Source organism: Oryctolagus cuniculus, chromosome 11 (assembly GCF_964237555.1).
Source record: "Oryctolagus cuniculus chromosome 11, mOryCun1.1, whole genome shotgun sequence".
Classification (NCBI taxonomy): Eukaryota; Metazoa; Chordata; class Mammalia; order Lagomorpha; family Leporidae; genus Oryctolagus; species Oryctolagus cuniculus.
In genome coordinates this window covers 49,806,304-49,825,250 of record NC_091442.1, presented here as the reverse complement: position 1 = coordinate 49,825,250, position 18,947 = coordinate 49,806,304, and the positions used below count along the sequence as shown (strand labels likewise).

At 43.5% G+C, this 18,947-nt stretch overlaps 1 protein-coding gene across 4 annotated transcripts in view; it reads right to left on the bottom strand.

The window, feature by feature from the left end:
- Positions 1 to 533: 533 nt before the first annotated feature.
- Positions 534 to 18,947, bottom strand: part of GINS1 (GINS complex subunit 1) — a 37,468-nt gene continuing 19,054 nt past the window's right edge. For all 4 annotated transcript variants that reach the window (XM_051834446.2, XM_051834447.2, XM_070052160.1 and 1 more), the window contains exons 5-7: positions 17,243 to 17,359; positions 3,417 to 3,491; positions 534 to 888 (exon numbers count right to left, since the gene is read on the bottom strand). In XM_051834446.2, the coding sequence (XP_051690406.2) occupies positions 820 to 888; positions 3,417 to 3,491; positions 17,243 to 17,359 (261 nt within the window). In that variant the 3' untranslated portion in view covers positions 534 to 819. The remainder of the gene's footprint in view (positions 889 to 3,416; positions 3,492 to 17,242; positions 17,360 to 18,947) is intronic.

Sequence of the window (18,947 nt, the reverse complement as noted above, 5' to 3'; positions counted from 1 at the left end):
TGTAGTACAGGCCAGGAGCTGGCTTATCTAGACCTTTAGGGTCCAACATCTTTTGGATAATATGGTCAGGGGGGAAAGGCCACTGACCACAAGGCAAAGCTGTATGTGCCTGTCAGGCTCTGACCACCCGCAGCCTGGCAGACAGACAAGCCGCCCTCCGCCTGGCCTGCAGGGGGCCCTTCGGTCAATGAGAATCTGAGGAGAAACGGCCAGAGTCCTTCTGTAGCCCCAGGTTCTGAGTCCTTTCCGAGACAGGTGCCCACCCCCAAGCCCAGAGCCACCAATGCTGGAAATGACCAAAACCTATCATGTCCTTCCCTGCTTCCTCCCCAAACAGCCAGGTGTTAAATCCGGTTGCCATTAAGCAGTCAGTACACTAAAAGTCTGTGCAGACCAGGATCACCTACCCCAGGAATCTGAAGCCTTGCAGTCCAGCTGCCCGGTGTGCACAAGGTATACATCAGGAAACATCAATATGCAGGGAGCAGCCTTCTACCTGTACAGGTAGGTGACTCCCACAGCTTAAAAAGAGATCCAAATGTTAACAATGTTTATTTTCATTTTCAAAGCACACTGTAGTAATGCTATGATTACAAGTACCGTGTACTACAAAAAGGAGTAGGAAGAACGACATACAACACAGAAAGACAAGGGTCTTTTAACAGCCAACTATGCTCCCTGTTCAAGTGCTCCTGGTTTTCTTGGCGAACTTCTGTGACTCCCAGCATTAAGGAGAGAGGGGCAGGTGGCGAGCTCTGGCAAAGTGTAGATGTTTCAACCTCGCTCTCAGCAGTGGGCACAGTGGGCCCCAGTGTGTGGTCACGACAGGACATGTTCCAGCACTCCCTGTCTGATCAGCTGCTCACACTTCCACCGAGGTAAAAAGTGCTGAGGAAAAAAAAAAGGTGAGAGGTAAGACTGGGTTGGAAAGGAATTGTAAATTACTTTTTACATCACTACAAAGCAGTAACTGATTATGTATTTTTCAAACTGCCGCAGCTAAGCAGTTAAAAGCTAAACTTTAATGTTTGCTGAAAAATCACTGGAACTGATGGCACTTACAGTGGGACTGAATTCTGACTTCCTGGTTTGCTCAATTCACGAAAAACTTCTGGATTCTGGCAGGTACTCTCCTTAGTGTGTGCACTTCTGAACCCAGGCACAGTCTCGGGGACCAGATGACACGTGCTGCCACACGCCCTTAAAACCGAGTCTGAACACTTATCCGTTCCTGACGAAGCAGCAGCTTCTCTCTGCATTCCTGTAACCTGCAGTGTGGCTGCTGTTCACATGCTTTGTGGAAGACACTGGCACCCAGTCATGGTTGTCCTGGGTCCTCCTGAGAGGGCCAAAGGCAGGCAGGAAAGAGGCCTCCTCCCTCTTCAAACCAAAGTGAGCATTCACTCTGCTCCGGAGTGAGCACATCCAGAAGCAAGCCAGGAGGATCACCCAAGCTCACAGGTGATCAAAGACATCTCGAAGACGTGATGAGTGAAGACTTACAAAAACCACTGTAGCAGGAAAGGTTATCAAAACTACTCAAGGAAGCAAAATGTTAACCTCAGTGGCTGTGTGCACCTGGAAGTCCTGCCTCACGGGAGACCTGTGACCCGATTCTCGAAAGCAATCAGGAAGACACACAGGCCAAGACTGTTGTCCAACTTGTTAACTCAGTTTCTCAAAAGCATTAAAAACATGGAAAAAAATGACACAAACACATTAAGTCCTTCCCTTAAGTTATTCTAATACTGCTGTTAAAAGGGGTGAGGGCTGTGGATATCTGGCACAGTGCTTAAGACACTGCCTAGGATGCCTGCATCCCATACTGCAGTGCTTGGTTACAGTCCAAGCTCCTTTGCTTCCAATCCAGCTTCCTTCTAACGAGCACGCTGGGAGGCAGCAGTACTTGGGTCTCTGCCTCCCATGTTGACAAGATTCAGATTTAGATCCCAGCTCCTGGCTTCAGCCCAGCCCAGCCTTGGCTGTCGTGGCCATCTGGGAAGTGAACCAGCAAATGGAGGACCTCACTTTCTCTCTGCCATTCAGAGAAATCCAAGGTGGTGGGGTGGAGGGCAGGTGGGTGCATTTGGCCTAGTGGTTAAGACTCCTGCATCCCATACCGGATTGCCTGAGTTGGATCCCCAGCTCTGGCTCCCAACTCTGGCTTCCTGCTAACATGAACAATGATGAAAGCTCAAGTGATTGGGTTTCTGACACCATCTTGGGAACCCTCAGTTGTTCCAACTTCAGGCCTTTGGCCCTGGCCCAGCCCTGGCATTTGCAGGCATTTGGGTGGTGAGCCATCAGATGGGAGCTCTGTCTCTGTCCCTAAAAAAATTTAAATTAAAAAGGGTGGGGGGAGGAGTAGTTCTCATTTCTGGTCAAAAAGAAACTGTGTTTGCCATATTGACAAATGTAAAGAATTATGGTAACAAAATGTTTCCCTTTAGCCCGTTATATCACACAGATGATCTGTATCACCTTCAGAAAATTGGTACAGCTTAAATAAATTGAGCTAACAGAAATCCACTTAGCGTGAATCTGAAGGTTTCTAAGGAAACAATATACTGAGATTTTTTTATAAGAAAAAATTTAGCTTAAGCTACAGTTTCACAATTTCATTCTTTCCCTGTTAAATTCTGTTGTATTTAGATACTAAATACTTAAAAGTTATTTTTTTATGATTTATTTATTTGAAAGGCTGAGTGACAAAGAGCAAGAGACAGAGATATCTTAAATCTGCTGGTTTACTCTCCAAATGCCCACAAAAGTTGGGGCCGGGTCAAGCTGAAGCCAGGAGCCAGGACTCCATCTGGGTCTCCCATGTGGATGGCAGAGGCCCAAGGACTTGAACCATCATCTGTTGCTTTCCCAGGTACATCAGCAGGGAGGTGGCTTGGAAGCGGAACAGCTGGGACTTGAATTGCTACTCTAATATGGGATGCCAGTGTTGCAAGCTGCAGCTTAACCTGCTGTGCCACAACAGACACACCTACAAATTCTTGATCTGTATCACTGCTTATTAAACAACCAGGATTTAAAAGAGGAAGTACAGGCTAAAAATGAGTGCATAGCAACTGTTCTTATAAGTTATAATACAAAGAAGGTGAGTTTGGCAGTTTAACAGTCCCTGGATAATGATCTACCACTTGACTAGAATATGCCCCATGATGGTAATTTCCCTGGAAAATGCTTAGTGTGGAAAACAAGCACCACCCAGCAAATTAGCATTTTCTCACCACATAAAACATCTGCTTCCAGTCTTAGTATTTGGCAAAACTACAGAGTATCTTACACTTAGCATAATCCCAATGATCACCACAAGTGATATTTATTTATTTTGCTACTGACCCCAACAAGGTCCACCATTCAACTCTCTTACAAAAATTTAGAGTATATGAAGACAAAAGAAATACCTGGCTATTCTTTTTTAGTAAGACTGAAGTGCCATCATCAACTTCAAATTCTCCGTAGTCTTTTAGACACCGCACCTGAGAGGAAAAAAATCAATGCTTTATCTAAAATATTTCTTAATATGTATGAAGTAACCAATATGCAAACAGGCATTCAGCACACACCCAAACAGTCAAAAGTTCCAGACTTTCTGTCTGTTTCCTCTCTATGCACTAGGCCTAGTCTAGCTACTATGGAACGCTAATGCTTCCAATTGTCCCATCTGGATAAAGAGATACAAGAGCAGAGAACTCTGCAGAGGTACATGTATGCCAGCGTGGACAGCCCAGAAACCGAGGCAGCTGGGAAAGGGGAGATAGCACCACTGGATCCCCTTCCCTCTGCAAGTTCTCAAAAACCAAGCATTTGATTCTTAGGTGTTTAAATTTTAACTGAAAAGTGATCCCTGTTAGGAATTTGGAAAACATTATGCTGAGTGAAATAAGCCAGTCCAAAAGGGATAAATATCATATGTTCTCCCTGATCGGTAACAACTAACCGAGCACCAAAAAGGAAACCTGTTAAAGTGAAATGAACGCTATGAGAAACAGTAACTTGATCAGCCCTTGCCCTGATTGTTGATGAACAACTTAATACTTTATCCCTTTTAGTATTTTTTTTTGTTCTACTTAATACTTTTGGTTGAATACTGTAATCAATACACAGTTATTCTTAAGTGTTGAAACTTAACTGAAAAGTGATCGCTGTTAAACGTAAGAGTGGGAATGAGAGAGGGAAGAGATGTGCAATTTGGGACATGCTCAAGCTGACTTGCCCCAAATGGTAGAGTTAGAAACATACCAGGGGATTCCAATTCAATCCCATCAAGGTGGCATGTACCAATGCCATCTCACTAGTCCAAGTGATCAATTTCTGTTCACAATTGATCATAATGATAGGACTAAGAGTCAAAGGGATCACATAAACAAGACTAGTGTCTGAAAATACTAACTGATAGAATAAAAATAGGGAGAGAACGATCCAACATGGCAGGTGGGATACACAGCAGACTCATACAATGGCGGATGTCCTAACAGCACTCTGGCCTCAGAATCAACCCTTAAGGCATGCAGATCCGGCTGAAAAGCCCATGAGAGTATTTCAGGCATGGAAAGCCAAGACACTCTGGCAAAAAAAAAAAAAAAAAAAAAAAAAAAAAAAAAAACAAACACACCTAAAAGATCTCTGCGAGTGAGATCCCAGTGAAAAGAACAGGCCATCAAAGAAGGAGGTACCTTTCTCTGAAGGGAGGAGAGAGCTTCCACTTTGACTATGGCCTTGTCTAAATATGTCAGAGTCGGTGAACTCAAAAGGCTTCCATAGCCTTGGCAACTCATGACAAGAGCCTAGGGTGATTACTGACGCCATAAACAAGAGTGTCAATTTGTTAAGTCAACAACAGGAGTCACTGTGCACTTACTCCTCATGTAGGATCTCTGTCCTTAATGTGCTGTACATTGTGATTTAATGCTATAACTAGTACTCAAACAGTATTTTTCACTTTGTGTTTCTGTGTGGGTGCAAACTGTTGAAATCTTTACTTAATATATGCTAAACTGATCTTCTGTATATAAAGAGAATTGAAAATGAATCTTGATATGAATGGAAGGGGAGAGGGAGCGGAAAAGGGGAGGGTTGCGGGTGGGAGGGAAGTTATGGGGGGGGGGGAGCCATTGTAATCCATAAGCTGTACTTTGGAAATTTATATTCATTAAATAAAAGTTTAAAAAAAAAAAACAAAACTATAGCTAAGCCCTTGGGGGGGGGGGGAACAAAAACAAAAAACAAACATTTGAAGTACCCATCTACAAAGATGGTTTTAGTTCCACTCCAACCTCCTGCTTATAGATCCCTCCCATAAATTATCAGTATCTGAGAATAAGACACGGTTAAAGTCAGCAAAATTTCAGTTTTGGGAAGGGATTCTTCCAAACTCCTTTAGTAGTCAGACTCCCTATCAAGAACTTAACAGTAAGTACAGCATGAAGAGCAGGTGTAGCTTCCTGTGACAGACCGGGAGGGTTCTGAGCTACAATGGGGAGGCAGCCCTATGACAACTGATTCTGCAAGAGCAAAGAACCTTCCAGAGCACTCCCAGTTGAAGGTCACAGTCAGGGCACTGTGCTCAGTGCTGCTGCAGGAATCCAGGCCAGAGTCAACTCTGCTGCTGCCCTGCACGGAAGCCGCACCTGCAGTGAGTCACTCTGTCTTCTGCTTCTCCAGGTGACTTCATCACCCTCCAGGGTTCCTCTGGAGCCTTTCAAAGAATCCCAATGTATTTTAACTTAGACTGAGAAACATTATTCTAGAAAAATCTCCCTACTATCACTTATTTGCTTCCTTGAATAGACTTTTGTTATGGAAAATCCTGAACATATTACAAAATAAAGACCATCACTCTATAGATTCCTTAACTGGTTTCAGCAACTATCAACAGGGCCATGTTCTCCTCACTCACTGCTGAATTATTTTACTGTCTATTTCTACAAAGTAAGCTTTGAAAAATGTAATCTCAATACTATTATCTCATTTTTAAAAAAAATTATTTGAAAGGCAGAATGAGAGACAGAGAAAGAGATTTTCCATCTGCTGTTTCAGTCCCCAAATGGCTGCAATGGTCAGGGCTGGGCCAGGCCGACGCCAGGAGCCTGGAACTTCATCTGGGTCTGCCATGTGAGTGGCAGGGACCCAGGTACTTGGGCCATCTTCCACTGCTTTCCCAGGTGCATTATCAGGGAGCTGGATCAGAGGCTGAGCACCTGGATTCGAACTGGTACCTGTATGGGATGACAGTGTCACAGCCAGCAATTTAACTCACTATGCCACAATGCCAGCCCTTATTATCTCATCTTAATAACTTTTTTAATATCATATAATATTCAGTCAGTATCCAAATTTCTCCACTTACCTCACTTATCTCAGTAATTTTTCCTTAAGTTTCCTTGTTAAAATAAAAATCCAACAAGAGTTGCATATCACGTTTTTGTTATGCCTTATAAGGGTTCCCTCCCATTAGAGCAGCCGGGAGTTGAACCAGTGCCCATGTGGGATGCTAGCACTGCAGCCATTAGCTTTACCCGCTATGCCACAGCATCAGCTCCTCCCAGAGAGCACTTTTTGCCTTCTTCTTGGCAATGTGATTGTTGAAAATTCTAGGTTGAGAGTCTAGTACATTTTCCCATAATCAACACTTTGTTGTGGATTTCTGTGACATCATTTATCAAGTTCCTCAGTTTGAATTTTCTCTACACTACAGGTTAAGTCTAGAGTCTTGATCAGATGTGGTCTGACCTTCTGTTACAAGATCACATGAAACCCAGAGTGTCAGGATGTCCCTTTTTGGATACTAAGATTGATCAGGAGGAGCTGATACTGTGGCATAGCAGGTAAAGCTAACGCCTGCAGTGCCAGCATCCCACATGGGCACTGGTTCAACTCCTGGCTGCTCTACTTCCAATCCAGCTCTCTGATATGGCCCGAGAAAGCAGTAGAAGATGGCCCAAGCACCTGCATGGGAGACCTGGAGGAAGCTACTGGCTCCTGGCTTCAGATCAGCCCAGCTCCAGCTGTGGTGGCTATTTGGGGAGTGAACCAGTGGATGGAAGACCTCTCTCTCTCTCTCTCCTATTTCTCTCTCTCTCTCCCTCCCTCTCTCTGCCTCTGCCTCTCTGTAACTCTGCCTTTCAAGTAAAATAAATAAATCTTTAAAAAAATTGATCAAGGAGTCCAGATGTTATCCACATCTGTCAACTATAAATGTCTCCATTCACTATTCACTTAAAGGATGTAGTAGGTGTTTGCCTCCTCGAGAAGTGAAATGAAAACTTCTCGGGAAGGATGCAAACAAAGAGGAGCCACAAGAATCAGGACAACAGAGTGAGTCTAAGGAACAGAAAGAAAAAAGATTGATTAAGGAAAAGGACAGAGCCTAAGATCCCCGGTGGATGCAACCCAGAGAGCCGACAGTCAGTGCAGGAGTGCCAGGGACAGGACAGGCAAAGGAGCAGCGAGAAAAGGCAAGGACACAAGGCCCAAGTTTCCCAAGACTGATACAAGACATGCAAACACCAGCCAAGAAGTTCAATATCTCCAAGGAAGATGAACTCAGAGACCCAAACCAGGACACTTTATAATCAAACTTTCCAATGACAAAGAGAGCACCTGAAAGCACTGAGCAAAGCATGACATCACATGTAAGATCTTCAACAAGACTTCCAAATTTCTCACCAGAAATTTGAGTGGAAAGACACAGGTTCAATATAGTCCAAGTGCTGAAGGAACACCACTGTCAAAACAAAAAGGACAGCAAAACTGTCCTTCAAAAGTAGGGAAAGGGCAGGCATTTGGGATAGCAATGAAGTCACCAAATGTGACACCCACTTCCCACGTGGGAGTGCCTGGGTTTGAGTCCACATTTCCACTTCTCGTCCAGCTTCCTGGTAATACACACCCATGTGGGAGACCTCGAGTGAGTTCTGGTTGTTGGGGGTATTTGGGAATAAACCAGCGGAAAGTTTCTCTGTCTCTTTACCTTTCAAATAAATGAAAATAAACAAAAATGTAAGAACTAAGTAAGGAAAAAATTAAGATGCTCTCAGAGAAGCGAAAGCTGAAGGAGTTTATCACTAGTCCCATCCTACAAGAAATGCCCTAAGAAGTCGTGCTCGGCAAAATGAAAGGACGTGTCAGTAACCTGAAGCTGTGTGGGAAAAAGAACAATCTCAACAAACACAGATGCTGGGAGTACACCAAGTGCTGTCCTCTCAAATCCCAATGCAACTACAGCACAAGCTGAGGCTCTGCCCTCAGGAGTGGGTTCATGTGTCAGGAAAGGGCTTGGTGACAGGAAACTGGTCCCCACTGCCCTTCCTCCTTTGGACACATGAGGACACTGAGGACATGGCAGCCCTCCTCCCCTCCAGAGGACACAAGTTCAAGGCACCCTCATCAGAAACACAACCAGCTGGAGACAGGACCTAGGACTTAGCCTCTAAGCTCCTGTTCTTTATAAATTTACTCAGTAGCAGATACTTTGCGATATCAACACAGTGGACACACTAAAAAGATGGACAATTATAAAAGCTAGCATTACTGTAACAACAATTTGTAACTTTACCTTTTGTTTCTACATGATTTAAGGGACTCATACATTAAAAATATTAGTATAGAAGATAGTACAGGAGACTGGTGCTAGGGCACACTGGGTTAAAGCCCCAGCCTACAGCGCCAGCATTCCATATGCATGCCAGTTCAAGTCCCAGCTGCTCCACTTCCAATCCAGCTCCCTGCTAATAGCCTGGGAAAGCAGCAGAAGATGGTCCAAGTGTTTGGGCCCCTGCACTCATGTGGTAGACCCAGAAAAAGCACCTGGCTCTTGGCTTCAGATCAGCCCAGCTCCAGCCATTGAAGCCATTTGGGGAGTGAACCACAGGATGGAAGACCTCTCTCTCTGTTTCTAATTCTCTTTGTAACTCTTTCAAATAAATAAAATAAATCTTTATAAAAAAATAAACATCATGGTGCTGAATTTAAAAAAAGCTAGTATGACTGTAACTTTGTTGTGTAACTCTACATTTTATTTTCTACATAATTTAAGAGATTAATACATTTAAAAGATTTACTAACTTATGTTTATGGGCACACAGTAAATAAAGATGTAATACTGTGATCATCGACTGAAAGTAGGAGGGATGGAGCTTTAAAAGCTCAGAGTTCTTGGGGCGGCATTATGGCATAGCAGGTAAAGTTGTGCCTCTCCCGGTGCCATCCCATATGGGCACCAGCAGTTCAAGTTCCAGCTGTTCCACTTCTGATCTGCTTATGTGCCTGGGAACGCTGTGGAAAACGGCCCAAGTGCTTAGGCCCTGCACTCGCATGGGAGACCCAGAAGAAGCTCTGACTCCTGGCTTCAGCTTGGCCCAGACCTAGCTGCTGCAGCCATTTAGGGCATGAACTAATGGATAGAAAATCTCTATGTGCGTGCATCTCTTCCTCTCTTTATGTAAATCCTTTAAATTAATTTAAAGAAAAAAAAATTTTGAGATAAAAAAATGAGAGTTCTTCCATACTATGGAAGCTGAACCGCTGTAAATTCAAAATGGATGTCATAACTTTAGGATGTTAAATGTAATCCCTATGGTAGCCACAAAAAAAGTTACACAATATACACAAAAAGGGGGGCCAATGCTGTGGCTTAGCGAGTAAAGCCACAACCTGCATTGCCAGCATCCCATAGGGGCGCTGGTTTGAGACCCAGCTGCTCCACTTCCAATACAGCTCTCTGCTATGGTCTGGGAAAACAGAAGAAGATAGCCTAAGTCCTTGGGTCCCTGCATTGCATGGGAGACCTGAAAGCTCCTGGCTCTTGACTTTGAATCGGTATAGCTTCACCCATTGCAGCCATCTGGGGAGTGAGCCAGCAGACAGAAGATCTCTCTCTCTCTCTCTCTCTCTGCCTCTAACTCTGCCTCTAACTCTGCCTCTGTCTCTCTATAAATCTTTAATATATATATATATATATACATCAAAGGAGAGAAAGGAAATGTTTCACACACAAAAAAGTCAAATAAACATAAAAGAAATACAGGAAGAAAAGGAGAAAAAAATGAAAAGGCATATAGAAAACACCAAAGTGCCAGTTATTACTGCTTATCAGCAATCAGTTTAAGCGTTAATGGATTAAAGCTTTAATCAAGACAAAGATGAGCAGATGGCCAAAAATACAAGATCCAATTAACTGTATGTTGTCTGTAAGAGACATCAGTAGACTGGAAGTGAAAGAATCAGAAAAGAGGTTCTGAAATGCTCTACAAAGACCAACATTACACAAAACCCAGACAGTTTGTAAGACTAAGAATATTATACATTAATACAGGTTACTTGCAGCAAGAAGATATGATGGCTCTTCAGAAACTTCATGGAAAATATATAGCACAAAAAAACTAAGATTTCAAAAAAAAAATTACACAAAAATAAAATCATCTTATAATCTAATTTCTCCATAAACTTTCTGAATTAACCTCATGTAACAATCATAAAGTTACCCTCTAATAATAGTTCATCAAAATATAAGAAATGAAGGGAAACAGTTCTTCAATAATAGCTAGGTACTTCAATACCCCACTCACAATAATGGAAAATGAACCAGACAGAAGAGAGATTAAAGAAGACTTATTGCTCTGACACACACACGCATCATTCTATGCAACACACTCTTCCCATGTGCACACAGGACATTTTCCAGAACAGACTCCATGTTAAGCCACAAATTAAGTCCCAAATCCCGATCGGGGCGCCGGATTCTGTCCCGGTTGCCCCTCTTCCAGGCCAGCTCTCTGCTGTGGCCCGGGAGTGCAGTGGAGGATGGCCCAAGTACTTGGGCCCTGCACCCCATGGGAGACCAGGATAGGTACCTGGCTCCTGCCATCGGATCAGCGCGGTGCGCCACCAATGGCAAAGGAAGACCTTTCTCTCTGTCTGTCTCTCACTGTCCACTCTGCCTGTCAAAAAAAAAAAAAAAAAAAAAAAAAAAAAAAAAAAAAAAAAAAAAAAAAGAGCAGCCGGGTCTCCAACTGGTGCCCATATGGGATGCTGGCACTGTAGGCAGCAGCATTACTCGCTATGCCACAGCACCAACCCCTCAAAACCTTTTCAACAAAGAAATCTGTGGATGGCTTCACTGGTGCAATCCACAAAACACTTAACAAAGAACTTACAAACTTCTCCAAAAAATGGAAGAGGAAACACTTCCTAATTCAGCTATCAAGAAGCCAGCACAGCCCTGATACCCAAGACAGAAAAAGACTCCAAGAAAACCACAGATCAACATCCGTTACGAAAACTGATGTAAAACACCCTCAGCATAATAGTGGGAAACTGCATTCATCAACATATTAGAAAGGCTATGGCCATGATCACCTGGGATTTATTCGTGGAATGCAAGAATCATTCAACATGTGAAAACCAATCATAGCAGATCACATTAACAGAATGAAGCTCAACTTATGCAGAAAACGCATTTGATGGGGTGGTGCTGTGGTGCAGTGGGTAAAGCCACCGCCTGCTGTGCAGGCATCCCATATGGGCACCAGTTCCAGTACCAGCTGCTTTACTTCTGACCCAGCTCTCTGCCAGGGCAGGGCCAAGGATGGCAGTGGACGATGGTCAGAGTTCTTGGGCCACTGCAACTTGTGTGGGAGACCCAGAGGATGCTCCTGGCTCCTGGCTTCAGATCGGCACAGCTCTGGCTGTTGTGGCTATCTGGGGAGTGAACCAGAGGATGGAAGACCTCTCTCTGCCTCTGCCTTTCAAGTAAAATAAATAAATCTTAAAAAAAAAAATGCTAGACTGGATAAAGAAATTGTGGGATATGTACTCTTTAGAATACTATACAGCAGTAAAAAACAATGAAATCCAGTTATTTGCAACAAAATGGAGGAATCTGGAAAACATCATGCTGAGTGAAATAAGCCAGTTCCAAAGGGACAAATATCGTATGTTCTCCCTGATCGGTGACAACTAACAAAGGAAACCTGTTAAAGTGAAATGGACACTATGAGAAACGGTGACCTGATCAGCCCTTGCCCTGATTGTTGATGAACAACTTAATACTTTATCCCTTTTAGTATTTTTTTTGGTTGTTCTACTTAATACTATTGGTTGAATTCTGTAATTAATACACAGTTAGTCTTAGGTGTTGAAACTTAACTGAAATGTGATCGCTGTTAAATATAAGAGTGGGAATAAGAGAGGGAAGAGATGTGCAATTTGGGACATGCTCAGGCTGACTTGCCCCAAATGGTAGAGTTAGAAACATACCAGGGGATTCCAATTCAATCCCATCAAGGTGGCATGTACCAATGCCATCTCACTAGTCCAAGTGAGCAACTTCAGTTCACAATTGATCATAATGATAGGACTAAGAGTCAAAGGGATCACATAAACAAGACTAGTGTCTGAAAATACTAACTGATAGAATAAAAATAGGGAGAGAACGATCCAACATGGCAAGCGGGATACACAGCAGACTCATACAATGGCGGATATCCTAACAGCACTCTGGCCTCAGAATCAGCCCCTAAGGCATGCGGATCCGGCTGAAAAGCCCATGAGAGTATTTCAGGCATGGAAAGCCAAGACACTCTGGCAAAAGATCTCTGCGAGTGAGATCCCAGTGGAAAGAACAGGCCATCAAAGAAAGAGGTACCTTTCTCTGAAGGGAGGAGAGAGCTTCCACTTTGACTATGGCCTTGTCTAAATATGTCAGAGTCGGTGAACTCAAAAGGCTTCCATAGCCTTGGCAACTCATGACAAGAGCCTAGGGTGATTACTGACGCCATAAACAAGAGTGTCAATTTGTTAAGTCAACAACAGGAGTCATTGTGCACTTACTCCTCATGTAGGATCTCTGTCCTTAATGTGCTGTACATTGTGATTTAATGCTATAACTAGTACTCAAACAGTATTTTTCACTTTGTGTTTCTGTATGGGAGCAAACTGTTGAAATCTTTACTTAATATATACTAAATTGATCTTCTGTATATAAAGAGAATTGAAAATGAATCTTGATGTGAATGGAAGGGGAGAGGGAGCAGGAGAGGGGAGGGTTGTGGGTGGGAGGGAAATTATGGGGGAGAAGCTATAAAAAAATAAAAAAAATTAAAAAAACGCATTTGACAAAATCTGACACCCTTTTATGATCAAAAAATAAACTAGAAGGAGAAGGAAACTATCTCAAAATAATAGGCCAGATACATGTAAAATCCCCAGCAAAGATCCTGCTCAAGGATGAAATACTGACAGCTTTTCTTCTAAATTCAAGAAGGCAAGACGCCTTCCTTTGCCACTTACACTCAACATATAATTGAAGTTAATGCCAGAGTAATCAGAAAAAGAAAAGGTTTCTAAGTTGGAAAGGAAGAACTAATTACCTTTGTTCACAGATGATTATCATTTTACATATAGGAAGTCTCAAAGATTCCACACACACACACACCAAAAAAAAAAAAAAAAAAAAAAAAAACCAGAACTAACAGAAGCATTAGTACAGTCAACACACTAAGAATCTGAAACAGAAATTACAAAAAAAAGTCCCACAAGGCGAGGCAGCTGAAAGAATGGCAGATAACGGTTGTCAGCATAGCAGTGAGTTGATCCCTAGGAAGAAGCTGCCTTAGCCCCAGTGACGGAGCTCAGCAGAGGGAACAGACACACAGAGGAAGGGCCAGTGCTGTGGCACGCCAGGTGAAGCTGCCACCTGCAATGCAGACATCCCACCTGCAATGCAGACATCCCATACTTTAGTGCTGGATTAAGTCCTCATTCCTCCCCTTCAAATCTACCTTCAGCTAATGTACATCCAAGGGGGCAGCAGAAGATGGACAGGTGTTTGGGCCCCGTCCACCCATATGAGAGACCTAGATGGAGTCAATGGCTACTGGCCCAGCCCTGGCTGTTGAGATCACTTAGGGAATAATTCAGTGGATGGAAGATCTCTCTCTGTCTCTCCTTCTCTTTCTGATGCTCTGCCTTGCAAATAAATGAACAAATCTTAAAAAAAAAAAAAAAAAAAAAAAAAAAAAAGAAAGAAAGAAAGAAAGAAAAAATCAAAAGAAATGGTCCTGGGAAAACTATCCAAATTCAAAATAATCAAGTTGGGTCACTACCTAATACCATATACAAAAAGTAATTCAAACTGGATCAAAGGTGTTTGAATATTAGACCTTAAACAACCTAATTTAGAATAAAACACTGGGGGCTGGCGCTGTAGCATAGCAGGTAAAGCCACCACCTGCAGTGCCGGAATCCCATATGGGTACTAGTTCGAGACCCAGCTGCTCCACTTCTGATCCAGCTCTCTGCTATGGCCTGGGAAAACAGTAGAAGATGGCCCAAGTCTTTGGGCCCCTGCACCTGCATGGGAGACCTGGAAGAAGCTCCTGGTCCCAGGCTTCGGATCAACACAGCTCTCGCCGTTGGTGGCCAATTGGGGAGTGAACCAGCAGATGGAAGACCTCTCTCTCTGCCTCTCCTTCTCTCTGTGTATCTGACTTTCAAATAAATAAATAAAACCTTAAAAAAAAAAAAAAAGACACTATCAGTAGTGTAAAAAGGCAACATGTTGAATGGTGTCGCTCCCCCTCTTCGTGGAGGAACGACACAGGACCCTGCGCTGTTCTTCTGTCTGCTCGGCCCTCCCCGGGTTTGCTGCTGGTTCTTCCCGGGTTGGCTACCGACCCTCCACCTCCGTGGAGGGGCGGTTCCCCCTGCCACATTCCCCACTTCCGCGGGGGAGCGGCACACCGCCGGCCGGCTCTCTCGGGGGCCGGCTCTCTCGGGGGCTGCACAGGTGTTCCCCTTAGATGTTCCTCGTAGATGTTCCTCGTGCATGCCGTCTCTCTCCTCCTTTATAGTCCTCCTCTGCCAATCCCAACTCAGCTGCCCACACGCCGAGTATGCTGCTCTCCTCCAATCAGGAGCAAGTCCTACAGTTTATTGGCTGAACTGGAGGCAGCTGTGTAGAAGCTGTTTTCTTCTCTCCCAGCGCCATATTGTGGGAGAGCAGATGCATAGAATAAGTCTTAATTCCAGTAACTTAGTCTAGTCCGAGTTGCTCCCCACAAATGGGAGAAAATATTTGCAAATAATGCATCTGTTAAGACATTACTATTCAGATTATGCACAGATCTCCTAAAACTCCACAACAAAAAAATGAAAACCCAATTCAAAAACAGGCAAACAACATTGCCCTGAAGATTTATAAACAGCCAAAAAGCAATGAAAATTAAATGTTTATCACTGGGGCCGGCGCCGTGGCTCACTTGGCTAATCCTCCGCCTGTGGCGCCAGAATCCCATATGGGCGCTGGGTTCTAGTCTCGGCTGCTCCTCTTCCAGTCCAGCTCTGTGCTGTGGCCCGGGAGGGCAGTGGAGGATGGCCCAAGTGCTTAGGCCCTGCACCCGCATGGGAGACCAGGAGGAAGCACCTGGCTCCTGGCTTCGGATAGGCGTAGCTCTGGCCTTAGTGGCCATTTGTGGGGCGAACCAACGGAAGGAAGACCTTTCTCTCTGTCTCTCCCTCTCACTGTCTGTAACTCTACCTGTCGAATAAATAAATAATCTTTAAAAAAAAAATGTTTATCACTAAACATTAGGATAATGAAAGTCAAAATCACAAAAATGTACCATTTCACATTCTTTAGAATGGCTATATTTTAAAAAACTAAAAAATAAAATGAAAATGAAAAAGTATTAGTGATATGTGCAGAAACTGGAACACTTGACCCCTGTAGACAGTAGAGGCTGTGGAAAACAGTATGGCAGCTCCCCCAAAAGCTAAACAGAATTTAACACGATGCAACAACTCCACTTCTGGGCATATCCCCCAGAGGATTGAAAGCACAGTATCTGAAAGGTGTTTGTACACCCATGTTCACAGTAGGATTAATCACTATGGCTAACATGTGGATGCACCCCAAATGTCCATCTGATGGATGAACAGTCAGGCAATATGTGGTATGTAGCCAAACAATGACACATCTCTCAGGCTTAGGAAAATGACACATAAAACATGAATCTTATCACATTATGCTAAGTAAGCCAGTCACAAAAAAGCAAGTATTTTATGATTTCTCATATGTGAAGCACAGAGACAGGAAGCAGAATGGTGCTTGCCAGGCACAGGGCAACCAGCAGGGACTGGAGAGTGACTGTTTCCTGGGAACACAGTTTCCGTTTTCTAAGGAAGGTAAAAAGAAATCTGGACATGAATGGTGGTGATAGATGTCTAACACAGTGATACTATTTCACACTTTCTGAACTGGGCACCTAAACTGGTTATGATGACAAAAATATGTCTTGAAAATACATCCACTTGAGGGCCCAGCGTCACGGCGCACTAGGTTAATCCTCCGCCTGCGGCACCGGCATCCCATATGGGCATCCCATATGGGCCCTGCACCCGCATGGGAGACTAGGAGGAGGCACTTGGCTCCTGGCTTTGGATCGGCGTAGCTCTGGCCATAGCGGCCATTTGGGGAGTGAACCAAGGGAAAGAAGACCTTTCTCTCTCACTATCTGTAACTCTACCTGTCAAATAAATAAATAAAAATCTTAAAAAAAGAAAATACATCACCTTGAAAGGTTCATTTGTTTCATTTTACTTTAAATTTTTTTTTTTTTTTTTTTTTTTTTGGACAGGCAGAGTGGACAGTGAGAGAGACAGAAAAAAAGGCCTTCCTTTGCCGTTGGCTCACCCTCCAATGGCCGCCGCGGCTGGCGCACCACGGTGATCCGATGGCAGGAGCCAGGTACTTATCCTGGTCTCCCATGGGGTGCAGGGCCCAAGCACTTGGACCATCCTCCACTGCACTCCCGGGCCACAGCAGAGAGCTGGACTGGAAGAGGGGCAACGGGGACAGAATCCAGCGCCCCGACCGGGACTAGAACCCGGTGTGCCGGCGCCGCAAGGTGGAGGATTAGCCTAGTGAGCTGCGGCGCCGGCCAATTTTTACTTTAAATTTTTAGAGATTGGTTTCCATTTTCATTTAATTTTATTTTGATAACAGGTAAGATATTTACATAGTTCCAAAGATTATTAAAACAGGTATATTCATAGAATTTTAACTGCTCCATCTTATTGCAACCACCCTACTATAAACAGTGATTTTGGTTTTGGTTTGTGCTTCCTGTTTTCAGAAGCTAATATACATTCATAGATACCCCTCATCTGAGATAAAAGGTAGCAACCACCCATGTAGTAAAGAAAAATCATTTTTAAAAGGTATACATACTTCAATATATAAGCTTTTTGGAGGCTTCATATCCTGTGTAATGTCCAAACCTTCATCTCCTCCCAGTGTCCTCATGTAAGTAGCAAGGGATTTTTTATAATGACTGAACCACTCCATCTGCAAATGAAAAGACGATATTGGTCAGTTATATGAGAATGTGTACAAACTGCACGTTCATCCTTTCAAAACCAGCCCATATCAATATGGATCATATCTGTGAACACTCATTCGAACATTACTGATTGCTATGATCCAAGCACAGATCCGAGCACTCAGAAATCACTTAACAAAAATGAACAAAAACCTGTGCTCTCACTAGAATTTACAGCCCTGCCTACTAATCATAAACCTAAGGAGCATTCAACCAGAAACAGACCAGGAAAATAACACCAGTCCACAAGTATAAAATGTTAACTCTAGACTAACAGAACATAAGAGAAAGTCTCCCAATTCTAACTGTACAGATACATGGACACTCCATGCATGACATGGGTAGTACTCTGGACAGAGCAGTGGTCATTTAAAAACTATTTATTTTATAGTAACAAAAGGTAAAATACAGCATTTTATATGGCTAAATGTGATAAAAAGAAATCTTTGCTTGGCCAGTGCTGTGGCTCACTTGGCTAATCCTCCACCTGCAGCAACGGCACCCCCGGTTCTAGTCCCGGTTGCTCTTCTTCAAGTTCAGCTCTCTGCTGTGGCCAGGGAAGGCAGTGGAAGATGGCCAAAGTGCTTGGGCCTTGCACCCGCATGGGAGACCAGAAGGAGGCACCTGGCTCCTGGTTTCGATCAGCACAGCGTGCTGGCCGTAGTGGCCATTTAGGGGGTGAACCAATGGAAGGAAGACCTTTCTCTCTGTCTCCCTCTCTCTAACTCTGCCTGTCAAAAACAAAAAACAAAAAAACAAAAACCTTGCTTAGAGAAGTGTTTCCAAATGAGTCAAGACATGGATCTTTCTACCACAGTCTTTCTACAGGGTCCCCACTCAGAACAACAGCATTTAACAGACTCCCAAGAGAACATAGCATGGAAGGAAAACTAAAGGGTATCGTGGCAATGAAGGCATTGTCCTCATTCAGTCTCATCCAAAAAGGAAAGGCTATGCATGATATACACGTTATACAAAATTTACACCGACAATTGCAAAATACTTAGCTATGGAAAAATATTAATAGGAAAGGAAAAGACACCTATTTTCATGATCTTGTGTATCAGTGGCTTAAGGATTCTGTAACTTAAACAGAAAGGTAATAAAATATAGGGCTAAAGAAAATCTAAAAAGATTACTCTGAAATTACATGCCTATTTTTTAAAATTTCAGTCAGACAGAGACAGAGAGAAATACAAGACAGACACAGAGGGCTGCCATCTGCTGCTTCACGCCCCTAAGGCCTGCAATGGCCAGGAAGGGTCAAGCTCAAGCCAGAGCTAGGAATTGAATCCAGGTCTCCTATGTGGATGGCAGGGATCCAAACACCTAAGCCATCATCCATTGCCTCCCCAGGGTGCTCAGTGGCAGGAATCCAGATTCAAAGGCAGAACTGGGTCTCAGACCCAGGCACTCTGAGATGTGGACATCCTAACTGGTGTCTTAACCTCTAGGCCAAATGCTTGCCCTGAGAAAATTTTTATGTATTATTTGTATACTCACTCCTATATCTTTCAATGGTGATTTCTCTGAACATTATTAAAGCACTATCAT